General features: G+C 40.4%; 1 protein-coding gene across 1 annotated transcript in view; it reads right to left on the reverse strand.

Annotated features, from left to right (window-relative positions):
* Positions 1–317: 317 nt before the first annotated feature.
* Positions 318–17,341, reverse strand: part of PRKDC (protein kinase, DNA-activated, catalytic subunit) — an 81,751-nt gene continuing 64,727 nt past the window's right edge. The window contains 15 exon segments of the mRNA XM_085052805.1: positions 318–673; positions 1,701–1,840; positions 2,407–2,595; positions 3,030–3,231; positions 3,315–3,386; positions 4,610–4,699; positions 6,635–6,727; positions 7,033–7,253; positions 7,524–7,591; positions 8,183–8,387; positions 11,194–11,337; positions 12,043–12,130; positions 13,134–13,345; positions 14,713–14,873; positions 15,368–15,548. Coding sequence (XP_084908931.1) covers positions 469–673; positions 1,701–1,840; positions 2,407–2,595; positions 3,030–3,231; positions 3,315–3,386; positions 4,610–4,699; positions 6,635–6,727; positions 7,033–7,253; positions 7,524–7,591; positions 8,183–8,387; positions 11,194–11,337; positions 12,043–12,130; positions 13,134–13,345; positions 14,713–14,873; positions 15,368–15,548 — 2,271 coding nt within the window. The 3' untranslated portion in view covers positions 318–468.

The following is a 17,341-nucleotide window of genomic DNA, read 5'->3' on the forward strand; positions in this document are numbered from 1 at the left end:
TCACTGATACGATTGATATGAAAACCTTCTAGTTTTAATTACAAATAATATGTGGCTGCAGAATGGTTTCAGTTGATTGTCATCAAGGTCTCTGCAAAAGAAAAGCACAGACTCACTACATCACAACACAGATGCCCACAAGTTTGCAGAGAAAAAAACTGTGCTTTTTGCTGAGGGATCTCAGTGCTTTTCAAATAAATCTTTAAGCTCTATAGCCTCTCCAGTTCTTTCGACATTGATTTTAACACAAAGACAATAAAGCTGCTTTGTTACAGAACCACATACAAGAAAAAAAATTAAAAAAAAAGAAACAAAAATCACTGTTTGAATACAGCTTTAATACAAAAAGTTTATTTTCTCTATTAGTCAAAATAACCGATGATAAAAGTAGCTAAGAGGTTTTTTTTCCTTTTTGGCCTGTGTTTTAGGGCACAGGTCCCTTGGCAGACAGCTGTAAATGGCAGCTCCTCACATCCAGGGTTCCCATCCTTCCCAGACTCTGCCAAGAATATTGGGGTCTGTTGCTTGATCAATAAGGCATCTCACTTGGGTCTCCACTGAAAGTCCATCCTTTGGCTCTTTGGCTCTGATATCATGATCAGAGCTACCACGAGCCACAGCTGCAAAATCACTGTAAGCAGGCGATTTCTCATGGCCCAGGCGCAGCTCATCGCTGAAATTGAGAACACAAAAATAAGCTCTTAATAAAAGAAACAAGCAAAAAATCTGAGATGGATTTTTAAATACAAAACACCACTTGAAAAATAAAGCCTGAATTGAGATCAAGATGTGGAGGCTGCTCAAGAGCTGTAGAAGGCTTGGCCAGTGAAGACTGGTGATTTCAGGCATCCTCTGCTAGTGGGTATTTACCATGCATTTGCCAATCTTGTCAAAGGTCTCTAACTGAAAGAAGGATGCAGCAGTTCACATCCAAGCTGCTGATCTCTTTACCTGCCCTCCTGATTTGTGCCTATAACAAGTATTTTGCTGCCTTTTCCACTTCAGCCCTGACCGCAAAAAGGACTCCTCCCAAGTCCTGCACTTTTCAATATTTGTACGGTTTTAAAACAGGCTTGCTTTCTTTGCTTTTCTGTCTTTCCCCTGATTAATCCAAAATGACTTTTTAAGAGAGGATGGAAGGGATTAATTGTACTTTTAACTGAACTTTAAAGACATTCTGGCTTGAGCCAGACTTGACTAGACTGACATAAATAACCTGAGAATGCCACCAGATTTGAATTTGAAGTTTCTCGTAAGCAGCTTTCCTCCATGCCTCCCCTACAGCTGGTTCAGGTTCCATTTCAAGCAATCCTCCATTGGAAGCATATATTAATTTAAATACTATCCCTACCCTAAAAGCAGTGGAGACAAACATAAAGAACAGTGGGCTGAGGACTATGAGATTAAGCAGCCTGACAGGGAGGGGAGGTGTGTGTTGCCAGGAGCAGTAAAACTGCTCAGAAGGCCTGAGCTGGAGCAAAAAAACTCATGGGGAGATATCTGGTGTTTTGGCTGGCAGGGTGATTCAGAGAGCTTGTATGTGGACCAAAATGATTCTGACAGAAGGTTTGCTGAAATTCTGCCCTGTCTGTCTCTTCTCTTTTTCTAGCTGCCATTCTATCCACAGGGAGCAAAATCTGACACAGGAGCCTTCCAAAGCTCTTAGTGGAGCAGTTTAAAGCAAAAGGAGAGCGTCTTACCAAGTGATTATTGCTGGATTGGCACCTGCAAGCTTTCTTCTGACATAGCTGACTTTTTGCAAAGGGTACCAGTTTACTTCAGAGGTGTTTATTTCCTTAATCCACGTGCCTCCTTTTTTCAGCTGTCTTTGTTCGAAGTTCTAAGGAGAAAACAAATTTGCCCTATTTGTCATAAATCACACACTTAAAAAAGGCTTTTAAGCCGCAGATCATAGCAAGTCAAGCCAGTGTCTTAATTGCAGATGCAGTGGAGGACAAAGCAGTGAGATAATATCTAACTTGCCTATGACTTTAATTTGAAGTTGAAATGCAACTAGTTTCAGATTTTTTCTCTGTAACTATTTGTTTGATCCATACAGTGCTGTTATGTAAATTTAGGAGGTTTAATGCAAAAAGTTGAAAATATTTACGCTGCTGCCATAAGTGACATAATGTGATCAAGAGATACCCACGTCTTTAGGATTATCATGAAAGATAAAGAACAGTACACTGATAACACAGACATATGCTACTTTTTTTTGTACATTAATATAGAATTCTGTAATTTAAAATACTTTTAAATTCAGTTTCTCTGAGAACTTCATAAAAAAGACAAAAGGAGTACTGAGAGTGAGCCTTAAGGCATACTTCCGCTTTCATTGGTTTTATTCTTATCACAGTTTAAGAATTTTCACATGAAGAAAAAGGAAAGAGGACAAAACCCCACCTTCCAGTCCAAAGAAGGCTCTTTTACAAATACATCCATGGTGCTGATGAGGAGGTCTGGATCTGAACGATAAGCCCTTAGAGCATGCACCATCACACTGTAAATGAGTCCCCACTCTTTCACTGGCATCATCAGGTTAACAAACTGGCGAGTCAGGCGAAAGGGCATCAGCTCTGGCACACCCAAAAACTAGCCAAGGGGAAGGACAGTCAAAAGAAAACAAGAAGTAAGAAGCCTTGGAACAGAAGGATTAGAAGGGAAGATTTTGTTCTTTTTAAGCTTTGAAACCCTCTTCGTCACTTAACTGAAAATAACCTGCAAAAGTAGAATTGAACCAAGTTGTGACATCAAAGCTCTAGTCATGAATATTCAGTGATAGTGGCTGAAAGCATGGCTGAACTATGGAAAACACCACTGTATCAACTCTGTGGAGTTCTACAGTTAACTGCTTGTATAAGAATATCTGGACTCAGATATTTTATTCAATTAACTAGAAATAACTTGTAAAGATTACAATGCCAGAACAATGGCAACTGAAGAGCATCAAATTTAGTACGGAGAACACACATGTAATTGCATGTAACAAATGCAAAAGCTGTAACAAATCAATTGAAAATAAATACCTGTGTGGCTGCCCCAAAAGCGTATCCAAAGTCTATTCCCACCATGCCACCTGTCTCCTTGTTAATCATGAAGTTGGACAGATGCCTGTCTCCAATCCCAAGTATCCAGTGGCTGATGCACATCAGTGCATGAGAGCTGGCAAAATGGGAGCGCAGGGCCAGGAAGGCCTCGGGAGAAGTGCTCATTTTCACAAAGGCTCGCCTTGACAAAACAGAACCTCTTGTTGAGCACAGAGAAACATCAACTTTTGTTCCACAATGTGCGGCCAGCAGCAGCACACTTACCTCAGCAGGTCCTCTGGAACGCTGCTCTCCCTGCTTTTGAAAGCCATGACTGCTTCTGTACGGCTTGCTTTTCTGCAGTGGAGTGGAGAAAGAATGGTAGCTGCTGAAATAACAGCCTGCAGGATGTCAAAAAACCACAGTAGCATGCAGTACTTACTCCAGTAAACAGTACAGAAAGCCATGAAGAGTTCATCCCCCAAATTGTTATCTGATATTAGAAATGCCCCATCCTTCCTCTCTCTCCCAACAGTTATTTCCAAGGCTCACATTTCTAAATACGAAAGAGTATGTAGTCTTGTGTATTTTCCCTCAAATTAAGTAGATGGGTTAAGTTTTAATACAGGAATACAATCACGTTCTTTCTGGCTGGACAGTCTCTTCCAAGCACAGAAATTAAGGCCCTAGTTAAACCTCTTAGCAGCAGGCTGAGTCTATATTGACACTAGAAAGTAGTGCAGCACAGGGGAAGCAACAGAACTAAAGAACTGCTGCTGAAGGCATTCATGCCATGAAGATTTGGGGAAGGAGGCTTTGCGCTAGCCCATGTCTAGTTCTGGGAACTGAATGCTCATGAGCAGCTGAAATGTGCTGGGTGCTTTCCTTCCAGTCTACTTCCCTCTGAAAGGAGCAGAGCTGTGAATTAGAGGACAGCTCTTTGATGCAGCAGACAGAAGATGAGTGGGGGTGATTGGGAATTACTTCAAAAGCACATTCTGGATCTGAATGCAAGTATTAATGTAGATGCATTCAGTTAAATGAGTCAGAGTTTTCCTCTAAAAAGCAAGACACTTGCTTAAGCAGATTATGATCTTATCAGAAATGCTCCTCTGGACACTTCACCACCTATGTGTTAGATCTAGGTAGGTGTGGAAATTCTTCTGAGAGAATGCTCAAGTCTGTACCCAAACCATCAAATATTCCTAAGTTCTCAGTGAATCACTGTGATTTTCTGTGTCCAACTCCAGCAGATGCTTGGGCTCTGAGGCAGCCTACCTAACTGCATAATTAGGAACAAGACACCTAGAAAATAAAGTTGAAGAGCAGCATCTGCTTCTAGACACTCTCTAAAGGAAGTGAGCAAGCTTCTGGAAGCATTCCTGTGCTCTGGTAGGATTTTTGGCAAGAGGATAAATTCCTCTCACAGAGCATCTCCAGTAAGACAAAGCAGTAAAATGAGCAAAAATCAGATCAAGCCATCATATGATAATGCAGATCATATTTTTTTCCTGGAATTTCTACAACTCTCTGTGTGTACACACTCTATGTTTTATATGCAGGTCTCTTTTGAAACCTACCTGTACATAGCATGGTATCGAGAGATGCCCTGTGCTTTCCCACCCATCCTGGACAGCCACTCAGAATAGGTGGCACGAGGTCCTCTCGAGCTAGGGACAAAACAAAAGAAGAAAAGCATTGATGATTTCCCTGTATGATCTTACCACTCTTTATTAGAATAGTCACAGGCTGTGTGCTGCTCTGACCCATGAGATTTTTATGCAAAGGAAGAGTCAGGAAGCTACAGCCTAAATTAATTTTAGCCTTGCTATGGAAATGAAGTTTATGCAGTCAGTGTATAGGCTGATCCATCCACCTCCTTTCCCCCAGCTCTGAAGGCACTTCAGTCATATCTGACAGAAGATTAGACATCTCAAAGGTGCTAATTTGTCAATAGGCACTGTGAAAATTAGATGCTGCCTTCCAAAGAAAGATCCAAAACAATTTCTCCAGAAAGGTATTTTTGACTCAGTCTCGTAGCCCTTTGAGAAGCATTATGTAGTCTACCACAGTACATGCTGCCCTTTGTCCACCCAAGCAGGCAGGGAATGAAGGAAGGCAGTTTGGTATCCCCTCAGTGTGCACAAAAGAGGAGGAATGGGTGCTTGAACTTAGGCTATTAATCCATAAGAAGCCAGTATTCATTAGTTGCACTGCTTACGGAATAATCTGATATTTTTTTCCCCATCTTCACTAAATACATCAGACATTAAACTTCTGCTCCAGAGAGGCAACAACTTAGAAGAGCAGCAGCCTTCTCTCTTCCTTCCAAAGCATATTTTGAGATAGAGAATGCCATTTCCATTTAAGAAGCATTTATCAGTTATAGACTGTAGCCCATCACTTTAGGATAAAGGATTTCAAAAAGTCAGAAAGTTGTTCCCCCCACCCCAACCAAAACTTTCCTTTGTGAGTGCTGTCACTTAACCTTAGCTCAGTCTAAAATGTCTTAATTGTCTTGACTGAATAACATATGGGAAAATATTAATGTCTATATACACAGTAAAACAAAGCCTTTCTAAAAAATAAATCACGACCTGCTTTAAGAAAAACACTGATCTTCCACATTTAGCATACTATAAATTTCCTTCCCTCACGAGATGGTTCCATGTGAGTGTTCCTTCACTTTCCCACTCAGTGAATTGAGATCAACATTAAACCACTGCTGTTCACAACAGAGAACCAGACAGCAGTAATGCAGGATCTGTAGCAGTTCCGAAACTGCTCACAAATCAAACAACCATGGAAATAAAGACTCTTTGGAGTCCAACCTCCACGCTGGAGTTTACTCCAACCTGCCCGATAAATGTTAACTCGTAAAATAAATGGTGACAACAACACTCAGACAAACCCAAACAGAGATTATGTAACTAAGAACCACATTTGTAAATTAAACCACATTTCTAAATTCCAGGACAGAACTAGGCTGAAATGCTAGAATTAAATTAATTTTACAAATATTCAACCTCCAATTACAATCACCAAAAAGCAATATGATTTATTCAAACCCAGCATTTGTATAAAGTCAGAGAGAGTGCTCTTTTACAGTTGTGTTCTGTGCATTTGCTGCCAATTTCCATCCCCCATCACTGACTCACTGCTGAGCCCATGTTCTGAATAGCTCTGTCTCTACTCCCTTCCCCTGCCCCCCATTGACCTAAGTCCATTTCCTGCCTGATCAAATCAAGAGATCAAAATCCTCTGCTTGTAAAATCAATCTGCTGATAAGGAAATGGTGATGATAATGACGTCACATACGATTATAATTATAAGCCTCTTGTTTAAACAAGCTGGGTGGAGGATATTCCAGGTACAATGGCACTCATTAAACAAACAGTTGCCAATTACTAATTTGGGTCAGGAAGTACAAACTGCCTCCTTGCTTCTAAGTGCTTTTATTTAATTCTTTAAGAAAAAAGACAAAAGTGAAAAAGGAAAAGGAAAAGGGAAAAAGGAAAAGGGAAATCCTGCCGCAAGACTATCAGTTGTCCAAAACCTCATTAGTAGTGGTCTCTATTAGAGCAGACAACTAAACCAAGCGTCACCTGTAATAGCTGATATCTTCCTCTTCAGACATGCTATTTTTAAGGAATTCTTTTAAGGTACAAGTATTTTCCAGCCACTTGATGAGTCCCAGTCTGGAACAAAGTAAGTCAGAGATAAGAACAAGTAGCTCAGAGCTGAACTTTATAGGAACATCACAAATGGGAAGCAACACGTTCTAGTGCCTGCTAAAAGAAGGTTAAAAGCTACCAATTTAAATACACTCTGAAAAACAGTTTCCAGACAAAGCAATTTCAATGCTGTTTAAAAGGAAAAGGGGGAAAAAAAGGCACAAAACACTCTCAATCTGAATCTGGCACACAGAATTCTCACTTTCCAACATCCCAAAAGTAATGGATGTTAACGTAAGGATTTCTGTCCCTTCAAGATAAACACCTACCTTGTTGTCATGGGGATGACCTGGTAAGTTTTTAACTGCATATTTTTTTGGCTACATGTAGCATCTTGGGAAAGGATAATGTTCATTACATCAAACAGCTGCTCAATGCGTTGGTCTTGTCGCAGGTCTTCACCACCTTTGACAAGAAAAGGATATTCCCGCTCATCGCTGCCTCGGATTGTTATACGTTTTGGCTTCCTCAAGGATTCCATTACACTTATCTTGGAAAAAGACAGGAAAAAGCAAAATATTTGTGACAGAAGACTTGGTCTTACAGAATCATCACTAGAATTATGCATATCTGTCATTCCTAGATGACATAATCAAGTTACTCAATTATACTAGAAAAACAAATGCTCACTTGCTGCCCTTCCTTTGTATGCTGCAAGATGTGTAAAACAAGCAATGACCCTGCTACTGCCAAATTCTTCAAATAAATATAGACATAGATTTATACCACACCTGATTCTGACTCAATCTTAAAAACATACCCGTTCATCAAATCCTGAGATTTTTGCATGGTACTCCGGCAGTGGTTTCCCTTTTCCATCGTACTGACCTGAAGTGGTAGTGGGAAAAAAATATGAGAAAAAATTACATAGACTGATGTTATTTTAAAGTGTGTTCAACACCAGAACACACATGCAAATGTTTTGTGAAACTGGTAGAACGACAACTGTGAAGAAAATACTTTTAAATGCGTAAAAAAAGATCCAACATATACACAGTATGATTTTATCTGTGAATTACTGATACCCTTTCCTGTTTTAGCTGTTAGAATTGAGCTCTCGATCGTTTCAGAAGACATAACTTTTTTTTAACTAGATTTAAACATGAATTAGATTTATATATCAGATTTCCTGGAGTCAGGCCTTTAGAAAAAATATACAGCAGATTTGCTGGAGTCAGGCCTTTAGAAAAATACTAAATTCTTAGGTAAGAGATACAAGTTTAGATACAATTTTAAAAATCAGGACTACAGCTTAAGAACAGATTTAAGAGATAATGAATGAACAGAATTATTTCAAATAAGGCCAGAAAGGTATAAGGCCAGAAAGAAAGGCCATATATCCAGTGTCAGAAATAAAGCTCAAGAGTAGCAACTTTCTTGTAGGGGATAGTTCACCGTCAACACTGAAGGGGAACTTACCAGGAACCTCTAGTTCATTCCTCAAGAACTCAGCTTTGAATTCACTCATCCATGGTGAACATTCTTTCAGGTTTCCAGGTTCTTTATGGGTTTTGTTCATTTTTGAGATGAGAGAAGTTGTAATCTCATCAAAGTCACTAGTCTTCATATCCAACAGTTCTGAACCACCTCTGCCAAAATGATCATCCAAGTCCTTCCCAAAAGCCTAACAATCATTTATAGAAAGGAATCTTGTTTACACAGTGCTAGAAACTACCCAAAAGCAGCAAAGCAGTACCTTCCTATCTACACACACAGCTTGTTTAGCTATTAGGAAGAAATTCTTAATACAAACCAGAATAGGCTAGTCAGAGAAGCTGTGGATGCCCCATCCCTGGAAGTGCTCAAGGCCAGGTTGGATGGGGCTTGGAGCAACCTGGTCTAGTGAAAGATGTCTCTGCCCATGGTGTTATAAACATGGCCATGCTTATAACACCATGCCATGGTGTTATAAACAGATGATCTTTAAGGTCCCTTCCAACCCAAACCATTCTGTGATTCTGTGAAACGTTTACATGTTCTATTTACTACTGGATTTATTATTTAATATACAATAATTATTACAATAATTTTGGACATAAAATGTATAAACCCATATTTTAAGGTTTGTAAAATATCCTAACGAAAGAAAAGTGCAAAGTCATTTCACACGGATCCATTTAATAAACAAAGTAAGTATTATCTACAAATAGTTAACTGAGTTGACTTCCTGTCGTAATTCAAGGTTCTAGAAAAACCAAATGTTCCTTCTTGGACCTGGTATTAATGGCTTGGAAAGATACTTTTTTTTAATGCCTGATCATTTTTCTCCCAAGCTATGAAGGACACAGCTATTTCACTGAAACAAATGAAAATACAAAAAACATTATCCTTTTGAGGAGACTGCTACAGTCAGCAACATCTTTATCACTAAAACTATTTCCAGATTATAAACCTGAAGTACTTCACATGGTAGAGCAATTTTATGTGTCAGTCAAGGGAGACAACTTGTATTTTTCCCCAGCAAAGACACTAGAAATGATACTGTTATTCTCACAGCATACTTTGTTTCCTCAGAATAACGCATAATGAAAGCAAAGAATTCAGAGCCTGTGCGCTGTCACCCTGACTCTCTTCTGCAGCTACTCTCTGCAGGAACACTGCTCTCCCCTTTAACAGGGAAGAACAACCCTGATACCCCTCTCCAGCATCTCCCTTGCCCTTCTCCCTGTATCCTCGAATACTGCACATTTCAGCATTTTAAAGAGCCATGGATATTTTTGGTTTAAGTGGGCACACAAACCATCCAAACAGCCTTTGTGCTCATGCCTGCTACATCCCTTGCTCTGTTGTACCCGGTATAGCTGCTCCCCTCTCCCTTCCCCCACCCCTGACTCGGCACATCCTGCACATTCTTATCCCCTACTCTTAAGTTGAAAGTCATTATCATCAAAGACCCATCTTATCTCACAGCAACACATTCAAAGGGTTAGTGTGCCCCTCAACTCCCAATTACCCCTTCTGTTTCATTATCACCTCACCTCCTCCCGACTCCTCCTTACTCTCATCCTCCACCTTTCCCGCTCATGGGGAAGGAATCTCCCTACAGACACCCAGGTTAGTTTATCTAATGCTAATGTGACATAAGGATGGCCACAATGAGAGAGAGCTGGATCCACCCCGCCCTGGCCACGGGGCTATGCACAGGCGGTTCAGGCATTCAGTCAGGATGCTCCTTCTACACGAGTATCACTCTCTGGCCTCAGCAATTTGCAGCTCAGGGATTTCTGGACCCAGAAGTGTGCATTTGTATGTAGAAGCCCTCAAAGCCTTTTCCCCTCTCGGTGCTATTGCCTGCTTGCTATTTGAACCCATGAGAGCACCCGGAACACTGCAGCAGGAGTTCAGCACTTAAGCATGTACTGAAAGAGGAAACACTTCTCACTGGTCTGAACCTGCCACTTCCATAGAGTATTTACTTCATGCTTGGCACTCCTGATAGAATCATAGAATTGTTACAGTTGGAAAAGACCTCTAAGTTCATCAAGTCCAACCATCAGTCAACCTAGCACCAACGGTGTTGGGAAGGATGTTAAGAGTTTTATTGTATCTGTCATCATTGCATCTTTTCCAACTGGAGGAATGCTGAAGTTGCTCAAGCAGTGGTTACTCTGTACCTCTGAGTATTCTTGCCACTTTGAACCTCATCCAATTTTAGTATATCTGTGTTGAGAACACTGCAGATGAGGACTACAATGTTCAAGAAGAGTCAGAGAAGGCTGCTATGCCAATGTACAAATCCATGTTTAGTTCTCTATTCTTAATAATGATGAGCATTCGCTTTTCCTTTTTGACTGCCCTTGAGTATTCACAGCTGATGTTTTCAAAGAACTATCACAAATCAAGATTTTGTTCTTGAACTGCAGTAGTCAGCTAAAACCCGAGGAATTTCTAAATGATACTAAAGTAATTATGTTTTCTTGCCATGTGTATCACTTCATTTTCTACACTGATTTTCACTACTTTAGAACTCAGTCAGTTTTGGAAAGTCTTTTCTATAATTCTTCATAGTTGTAACTCTTCTGTATTACTTACCCTAAGTAACTTTGTATCGGCAGAAAATTTGAGTAGTATAATAGAGCAAAACTCCCTAAGGTGCTCGTAGATTGTTGGCAGCAGGGAACAAAAAACAAGGCCAGATTCCCACGGATGATTAGAGACTCAGGTCCTAAGAACCTGGCAGCATGCAGGACAGGAGAGGCAGAAGCTGTGTAAGAGGGAACACTTATCCCTGCAGGGCAGTTAGAAGTGGAAAGTGAAATATGCTAAGTCCATGTCTTCCAGCAAAGAAATCCCAGTCCTACTCCTGACTTGATCAAGTCTCATCAAGTCCTGCTGCACCTGTAAAAGCTGTGATCTGCTTCCCTCTTTTGACTCTCTATTGTCTTCTAGAAAAGCACACAATGCCAACACTACTCAGTAATCACACATACCTGAATAAACCTTTTCCTCATCAATCCAAGGCCAGGAGCCTCCAAATTTCCCAAATTCTTGTACATTCCTTCATACATTTCCTTAAGTTTCTTTTTGTTTCTCTGAGCTTTTGACAACTCATTTCTGACATCCTCAGCCCAGTCCTGCAAAGAGAAGAAAACAGATGAGTACTGAGAAAAGATTTACTGACCCTTACTCTTCAGTAAGCCACTCAGATTGCACTGGGGTTCCTGTATTTACTAATAGTCAACTATTACATGTCTTTTGACAACAAGAAGAGCAACCAAACGACTGTGGAAATATTTCCCTTTTATTCTGTGTTTTGATAAAATGTTTCTATTTCGTTATGATAACTATGTGTACTACCATAGTGTTTAGTGCAAACTAAGAAAGCCTCTGTGGGGCCAGGAGTGGCAACAAACACTGGACAAGAATCCTTTGGGCAAACAAGTCATTACATAGACAGGAATGCCCAGCAGGGAAAGGGCATAAAAACACAAGCAGTTGAACACAAATAGTTCAAAATTATAAAGACTGCCACAGTGATAATTCTGTAAGGGTTTCGGAATGATTAAGGAAGAGTGATTGTGGGGCAGGGCACAGACCCTGAAGGGGAAAGCTGGAAAGGGCTGGAGCAGAACATCCAGCTGGCACAAGGGAGGAAGTGCATCACCAGTGAAAGCTGCTGACAGTACCCCAAAATCATCATCATCATGAGTTGGTGATGGGTTGAACCACTTCCTGTGGCTGTGGTGTCAACTGAACTGTGTCAGGCTCCGCCCAGCCCTCGCTCTTCTGAACAGAGGGTGAGGAACGAAGGGGAAGGGGAGAAAAGAAATACACTTTACCTTGAAAATCATTACAGGATTAGAGAGCTGCTCCAGGGAGTGAACAAAATCTTGAACTACTCCTCCTCTATCCAACTTATTCTTGATCCTTTAACAGAAACGAAAAATGTATCACAATGCAACAGGAACTACCATCACCACCTAATCTCCAGATAAGCAATGATCTAGACTGTCTGCTGTATACAAGAATCTGGTCAAATAATTTAGGTGTAGGTAGGTAAGAGTCCCTCTTGAGCTGCATGACTGTTTATGTGTTGACTAAACATGCCACACAGCTCCCAATTTTTTAATTATATATCCCACTATGGAAATAGGAACTTGGTGAGTGAGTGGAAAGCATGCTTGAAACAGACACAGACATTGACCAGACTATGCACCCTGTCAGGACAGCTACTGAAGGGTGATACTGTCTGTGAAACACAAGACTTCATCCTTTTATTTTAAGCAAAAATTTACTCAGCAAATATATCAGATCTGAACAAAAGGCAAAAAGATACCCAAAATTCTATGAGTGGTTCTACAGCATTGTGTGGTAGAAACTGGTTTTTGCCTGGGGATTAACTCAAGTGCTATTGCATGGCAAAATGGGCAAGGGAAGGCTTGTAGAAGCTGCACGTTGCACACTGAAAAAGCAGAGAACACCATAACCAAGTGTTGTCATTACCCAAGGTAATATGCATCCATTTCACTGTCCTCTCTGAAGTCTGGTATGAGCATCTATTCTATTTAAACATACCTGCTTTCCTCTTGGTATTAGAAAGATTGTAAATATTCAATACCACAGAGTTAAAAGGAAAAAGGGGTTGTCTCTGTGGTCTTTCTGTTTTATCTTGGAAAACTTCTAACTTCCAACAGCCTGGGGACTATATGTACCCAAAACTTCATAAAGTATTCATGCCACCAACTTGAGTGTATCTGACACTGACAGAGCTGATGTATTCATTTCTCTGTGCCTTTAAATGAAAACTCAAGGCTAGCCTCTAATATTTCACATGCTCACTAAAGAAAAGAGTTTGTGTAGGAAAAATAAATAAATCTGTCCACTCCTGAATAAAAAACATACAAAAGAGCTACTCCAATTGCAAATTCACCTTTCTACAAACTCCTTGTTCTTGCAGCCAGCTGCAGTATCTTTGAAGCAGTAACTTTCACTGCTGATCATGAAAGGGTAGATGAGTGCCTGGGGATAGATATTTGCAATCTCTTCAACAGTATGTTGTACAGCTACTGCTTCATCCTTGTCAAGTAGTGCCATCATCTGGCTAATCCAACCAATGAACTGCCAACAGGGAACTGAAGAAAGCTGCAAAAACACAGACACTGCTTTCAGCTTTGGTCCTCCTCGAAAATACCAAACATAGCAAACAACTGAAACTGCTCTGTGGAGCAGCCTGACATAGAGAAACATGAAAATGAAACAGAGAACGTCAATTAGGTATGCAAAACATTCCCCAATGAAGCACAGGTTTAATTATTTTCATCACTGCTTCTACCACCACTGCTGCTCAATACATTTTCCATTATAAAGACTTGCAGCTTGTTGATCAATATGAGGCTTTACACTCAAACTTGTGGCTTTTCTCTCTGGATGCAATACAATAATTTTTGATCATCACATAAAAATAACACAAAATTCTGAAGAAATTCAGTTCAAACACCATTGGGTTGAAGTCTTGATTTGAGTAGAAAATGCCAGGAAGGGGAACACTGAAATTCCTATCACAGTTTTGTCCTTTGTTCAGCTTTAAGCATTTCTAATAGAATTTAAGACCATATTGCCAGCATTTATGTCACAGAAAGACAGATGATAGGATAAATAAATGCCAGGTGAACTCCCTTTTTGGGTGAGATTTGTCAACTGGACTGGGTGTCAGGTTCTGTTTGAACTATTGGTGTTTCACTGTGGCCACACCTTGTGCACCTCAGCCATTTCTGCTGCTTTCTCAGGTCCTTGGGGTAACAAACCCAAGTTTCTGTCTCACTTGAGTTCCTTCTCTGACAGGGCCTGTTGCTCTGGGAGCAGCAGCACAATGACAGGGGCTTAAAAAGGCAGGCAGGCCAAGGCAGGAGCAGGCATGAGTCACAGAGAAGGTCTCAGCTTATCTGTCCCACAGCAGCAGGGGAGGCTCATGGTATCCTGCCATGGAACGGCAGTAGAAAGACAGGTTGTAAGAAGGAAGGAAGTGGGAAATACAGAGGAAGACAAAGCTGTAGTAACCGCTGAAGTGAAGAAGGACTTCAGGGAGAGGTGGGAGACATGGAATGAATCTGGAAAAGCTGCTGGCTTCCTGCATACAGGAAACAGCCTACAGAAATAAGATACATTCCTCACCCTGATACTAACCACCTTTGTCAGCCCATTTAGATTGTTCTGAAGGAAAAAAAAAAGAAGACAAAACACAGCACAGTTTTTCTCCAGCAACTCTCAAACTAACATTTGGAATCAGAATAATGATGAAAAGTTGAACTTTAAAGTAGAAGGTTTCTGTCCTTGTGAATTAGACTCAGCAAGTTACAGAAAAGACAAGGAACAATGATGGAATAAATTTTATCTGATTTCCCTGAAGCAAAACTTACCAGTCTAACCTCTCAATGTATCCAACCTCCACCCCCACCTTTAAAATTTGATTTATAGCAACATTTGCTGCCAGAAAAATTGAAGCAACTAACCTCTCGTGTCACTAGACCCAATGTCTCTGCTGGATATCTTTCAATTATTTGGAGCAGTCTAGGAAATCTCAGCCTGGCTTCTCTGGAATTCAGTTTTAAAGCTTTTATCATTTTCTCCACCACAATAGCTGGGAACTGCTGCAGATCCACAGTGTTAATTTCTGCCAAGAGACATTAAACAAGAATTATCAGAAGCACCATCACTTGTTCCATGTCTTTGATCATCTGAAACATTCATCTTTACAATTTGGGGTTTTTTTTTTTCCAAGTGTATTTTGTGTTTTTACTTTGTTCTCCTTCCCATCTGTTTGAACAGCACACATCTGTAACACATGTACTTGGGGACTGTAAGGATTAGCTTTATCAGGAAGCTGCATCACTGCTGGTATCTTGCCTGCTTTAAATACAAGGCTGCTGTGGTCTGGGAAGGAACAAGGGAAGCATCTGCTGGATATGATATATTTCTCACAAGTGCTTCACTAGTACCAGAGCTAGCAGCAACAGTGGAGGTGAAAAATGAGTACAAATACAGCTGAACTGGAGGCCAAACTGCTCTGTTTCAATTCAATCTGTGTTGCTCATGGAGATCTCCTGGGTATCACAAAAGGATCACAGATAAATACATCTCACAAGCTTAGGAGAAATCCTGACTAACCAAGCAAGCCTTCCTCTTCCCTACGCAGATACTCATCACAGAAGCTGATCAAAGTCATATATGCATCCACAACTCCCACCACATCCACATGGTCCATGGAGTGGGACTGCATCTCCTCTTCAGACTTCCTCACAGCACAGCTGAAACACTGAAAAGCCTTCTTGTTCAGACCTGCCAGCACCTGAAATTCAACAAGAAGAGGAAAAAAACATGCACTAGCAAATAGCATTGAACAACCCTTTCTGAAACTGGAGCTACGTTGCAAGTCTTGAGTAGATAAAACTTTAACTGTTTTAAGATGTTCTGAGTAGCTGATAAGGAAAAAAATTGGGATAATATTTCTAGCAGTGATTTCCACAATTTTAGTTTCCACAATTTTCAATGGAAATATATGGACTGCAATTTAAACTTAAATTAGTCTTTGGACATGTTAAGTGGAATTTCTGTCACTTCCAAAAAGTTAATGTTACCAGAGTTTTTGGAAACAGTTAACAGAAAATATAATAAAACTTTTGGTGTTTTTTTCCTATTAAGACATATCTGCCACATCTGCGTAACAGTTACACTTGGAATTCATGTTTAAAAAATCACGCATCAAACTATTTTGATTGTGATGCCTTTTTCTCTATTATATAGTAATATTTATCATACATTTCTAATGCAGCTCATGCAATGAGTGACTTGACAAGATTCTTTACAGAATCACAGAATCATCAAGGTTGAAAGAGACTTTCAAGATCATCTGTCCAACTGCCAACCCTGCACCACCACAATCAACCCTAAACCATATCCAGAAGTGTCACATCCAGATGCCTCTTGAACACGTCCACAGATGGTGACTCTACCACCACCCTGGACAACTTAGTCCAATGCCTGACCACTCTTTCATTTAAAAAAAAAAAAAAAAAAAAAAATTCTAATATCCAATGGCACAATTTAAGGCCATTTCATCTCAGCTTCTCACTGAGGACATGGCACAAGAGTACCTCATGTCACTACAATCTCCTCTCAGGTAGTTGTAGAGAGCAATGAGGTTTTCCCTGAGCCTCATTTTCTCCAGGCTAAAAAGTCCCAATTCCCTCAGCTGCTCCTCACAGGACTTGTGCTCCAGACCCTTCACCAGCTCCACTGCCCTTCTCTGGACACACTCCAGCCCCTCCATGTCCTTCTAGTAAGTGGCCCAGAACTGAACACAGGATTTGAGCTGCATTCTCGCCACTGCCAAACACAGCAGGACAATCACTTCCCTGGCCCTTCTGGCCACACTAAATGCTGTAACTGAAATTAAATAGTCAGGTAGGTAGAAGGAGACTACTAGCGTCGGAGTACTGCTTAATACTAAGATAAAATAAGGCTAAGCTTCTTAATCTTACAGAAATACCCAGTATGGCAATCTTATTCACCTGACACAGAAGAGCTTTTATGCTCATCCTTTAGATTGCCTAAAGAATAATGCTCTTAAGAATTAGCTAACAAATGAAGCTCAAGCTTTTGCTTAAGTTTCTACACACCTGAAAATTTAAAACCTTTTTTTGCAGAAATTTCTTCTTGATCTGCTTTACTTTTAACAACCAAAAAACACAAATGAGGATTTTTTTTTTTGTTTTATACTAATATGACTATATTCCCTGACGTGATCAAGAAAGATTGAGAGGGACTTTTCACAAGAGCATGTAGTGACTAGACAAGGAGCAATCACTGCAAACTGAAAGAGAGTAGGTTTAGACCGGGTATCAGGAGGAAGCTCTTTGCTGTGAGGGTGGTGAGGCACTAGAACAGGCTTCCCAGAGAAGCTGTGGATACTCCATCCCTGGAGATGTTCAAGGCCTGGCTGGATGGAGCTCTGAGTAACCTGGTAGAGTGGAAGGTGTACCTGCCAATGGCAAGGTGGTTGGAACCAGATGATCATTAAGGTCCCTTTCAACCATTCTATGATTCTATATGTAGCAGTCTTCATGGTGGCTTTAGAAATTA

This window comes from Lichenostomus cassidix, chromosome 2 (assembly GCF_008360975.1).
Source record: "Lichenostomus cassidix isolate B80296 chromosome 2, HeHo_3.0, whole genome shotgun sequence".
NCBI classification, from domain to species: domain Eukaryota; kingdom Metazoa; phylum Chordata; class Aves; order Passeriformes; family Meliphagidae; genus Lichenostomus; species Lichenostomus cassidix.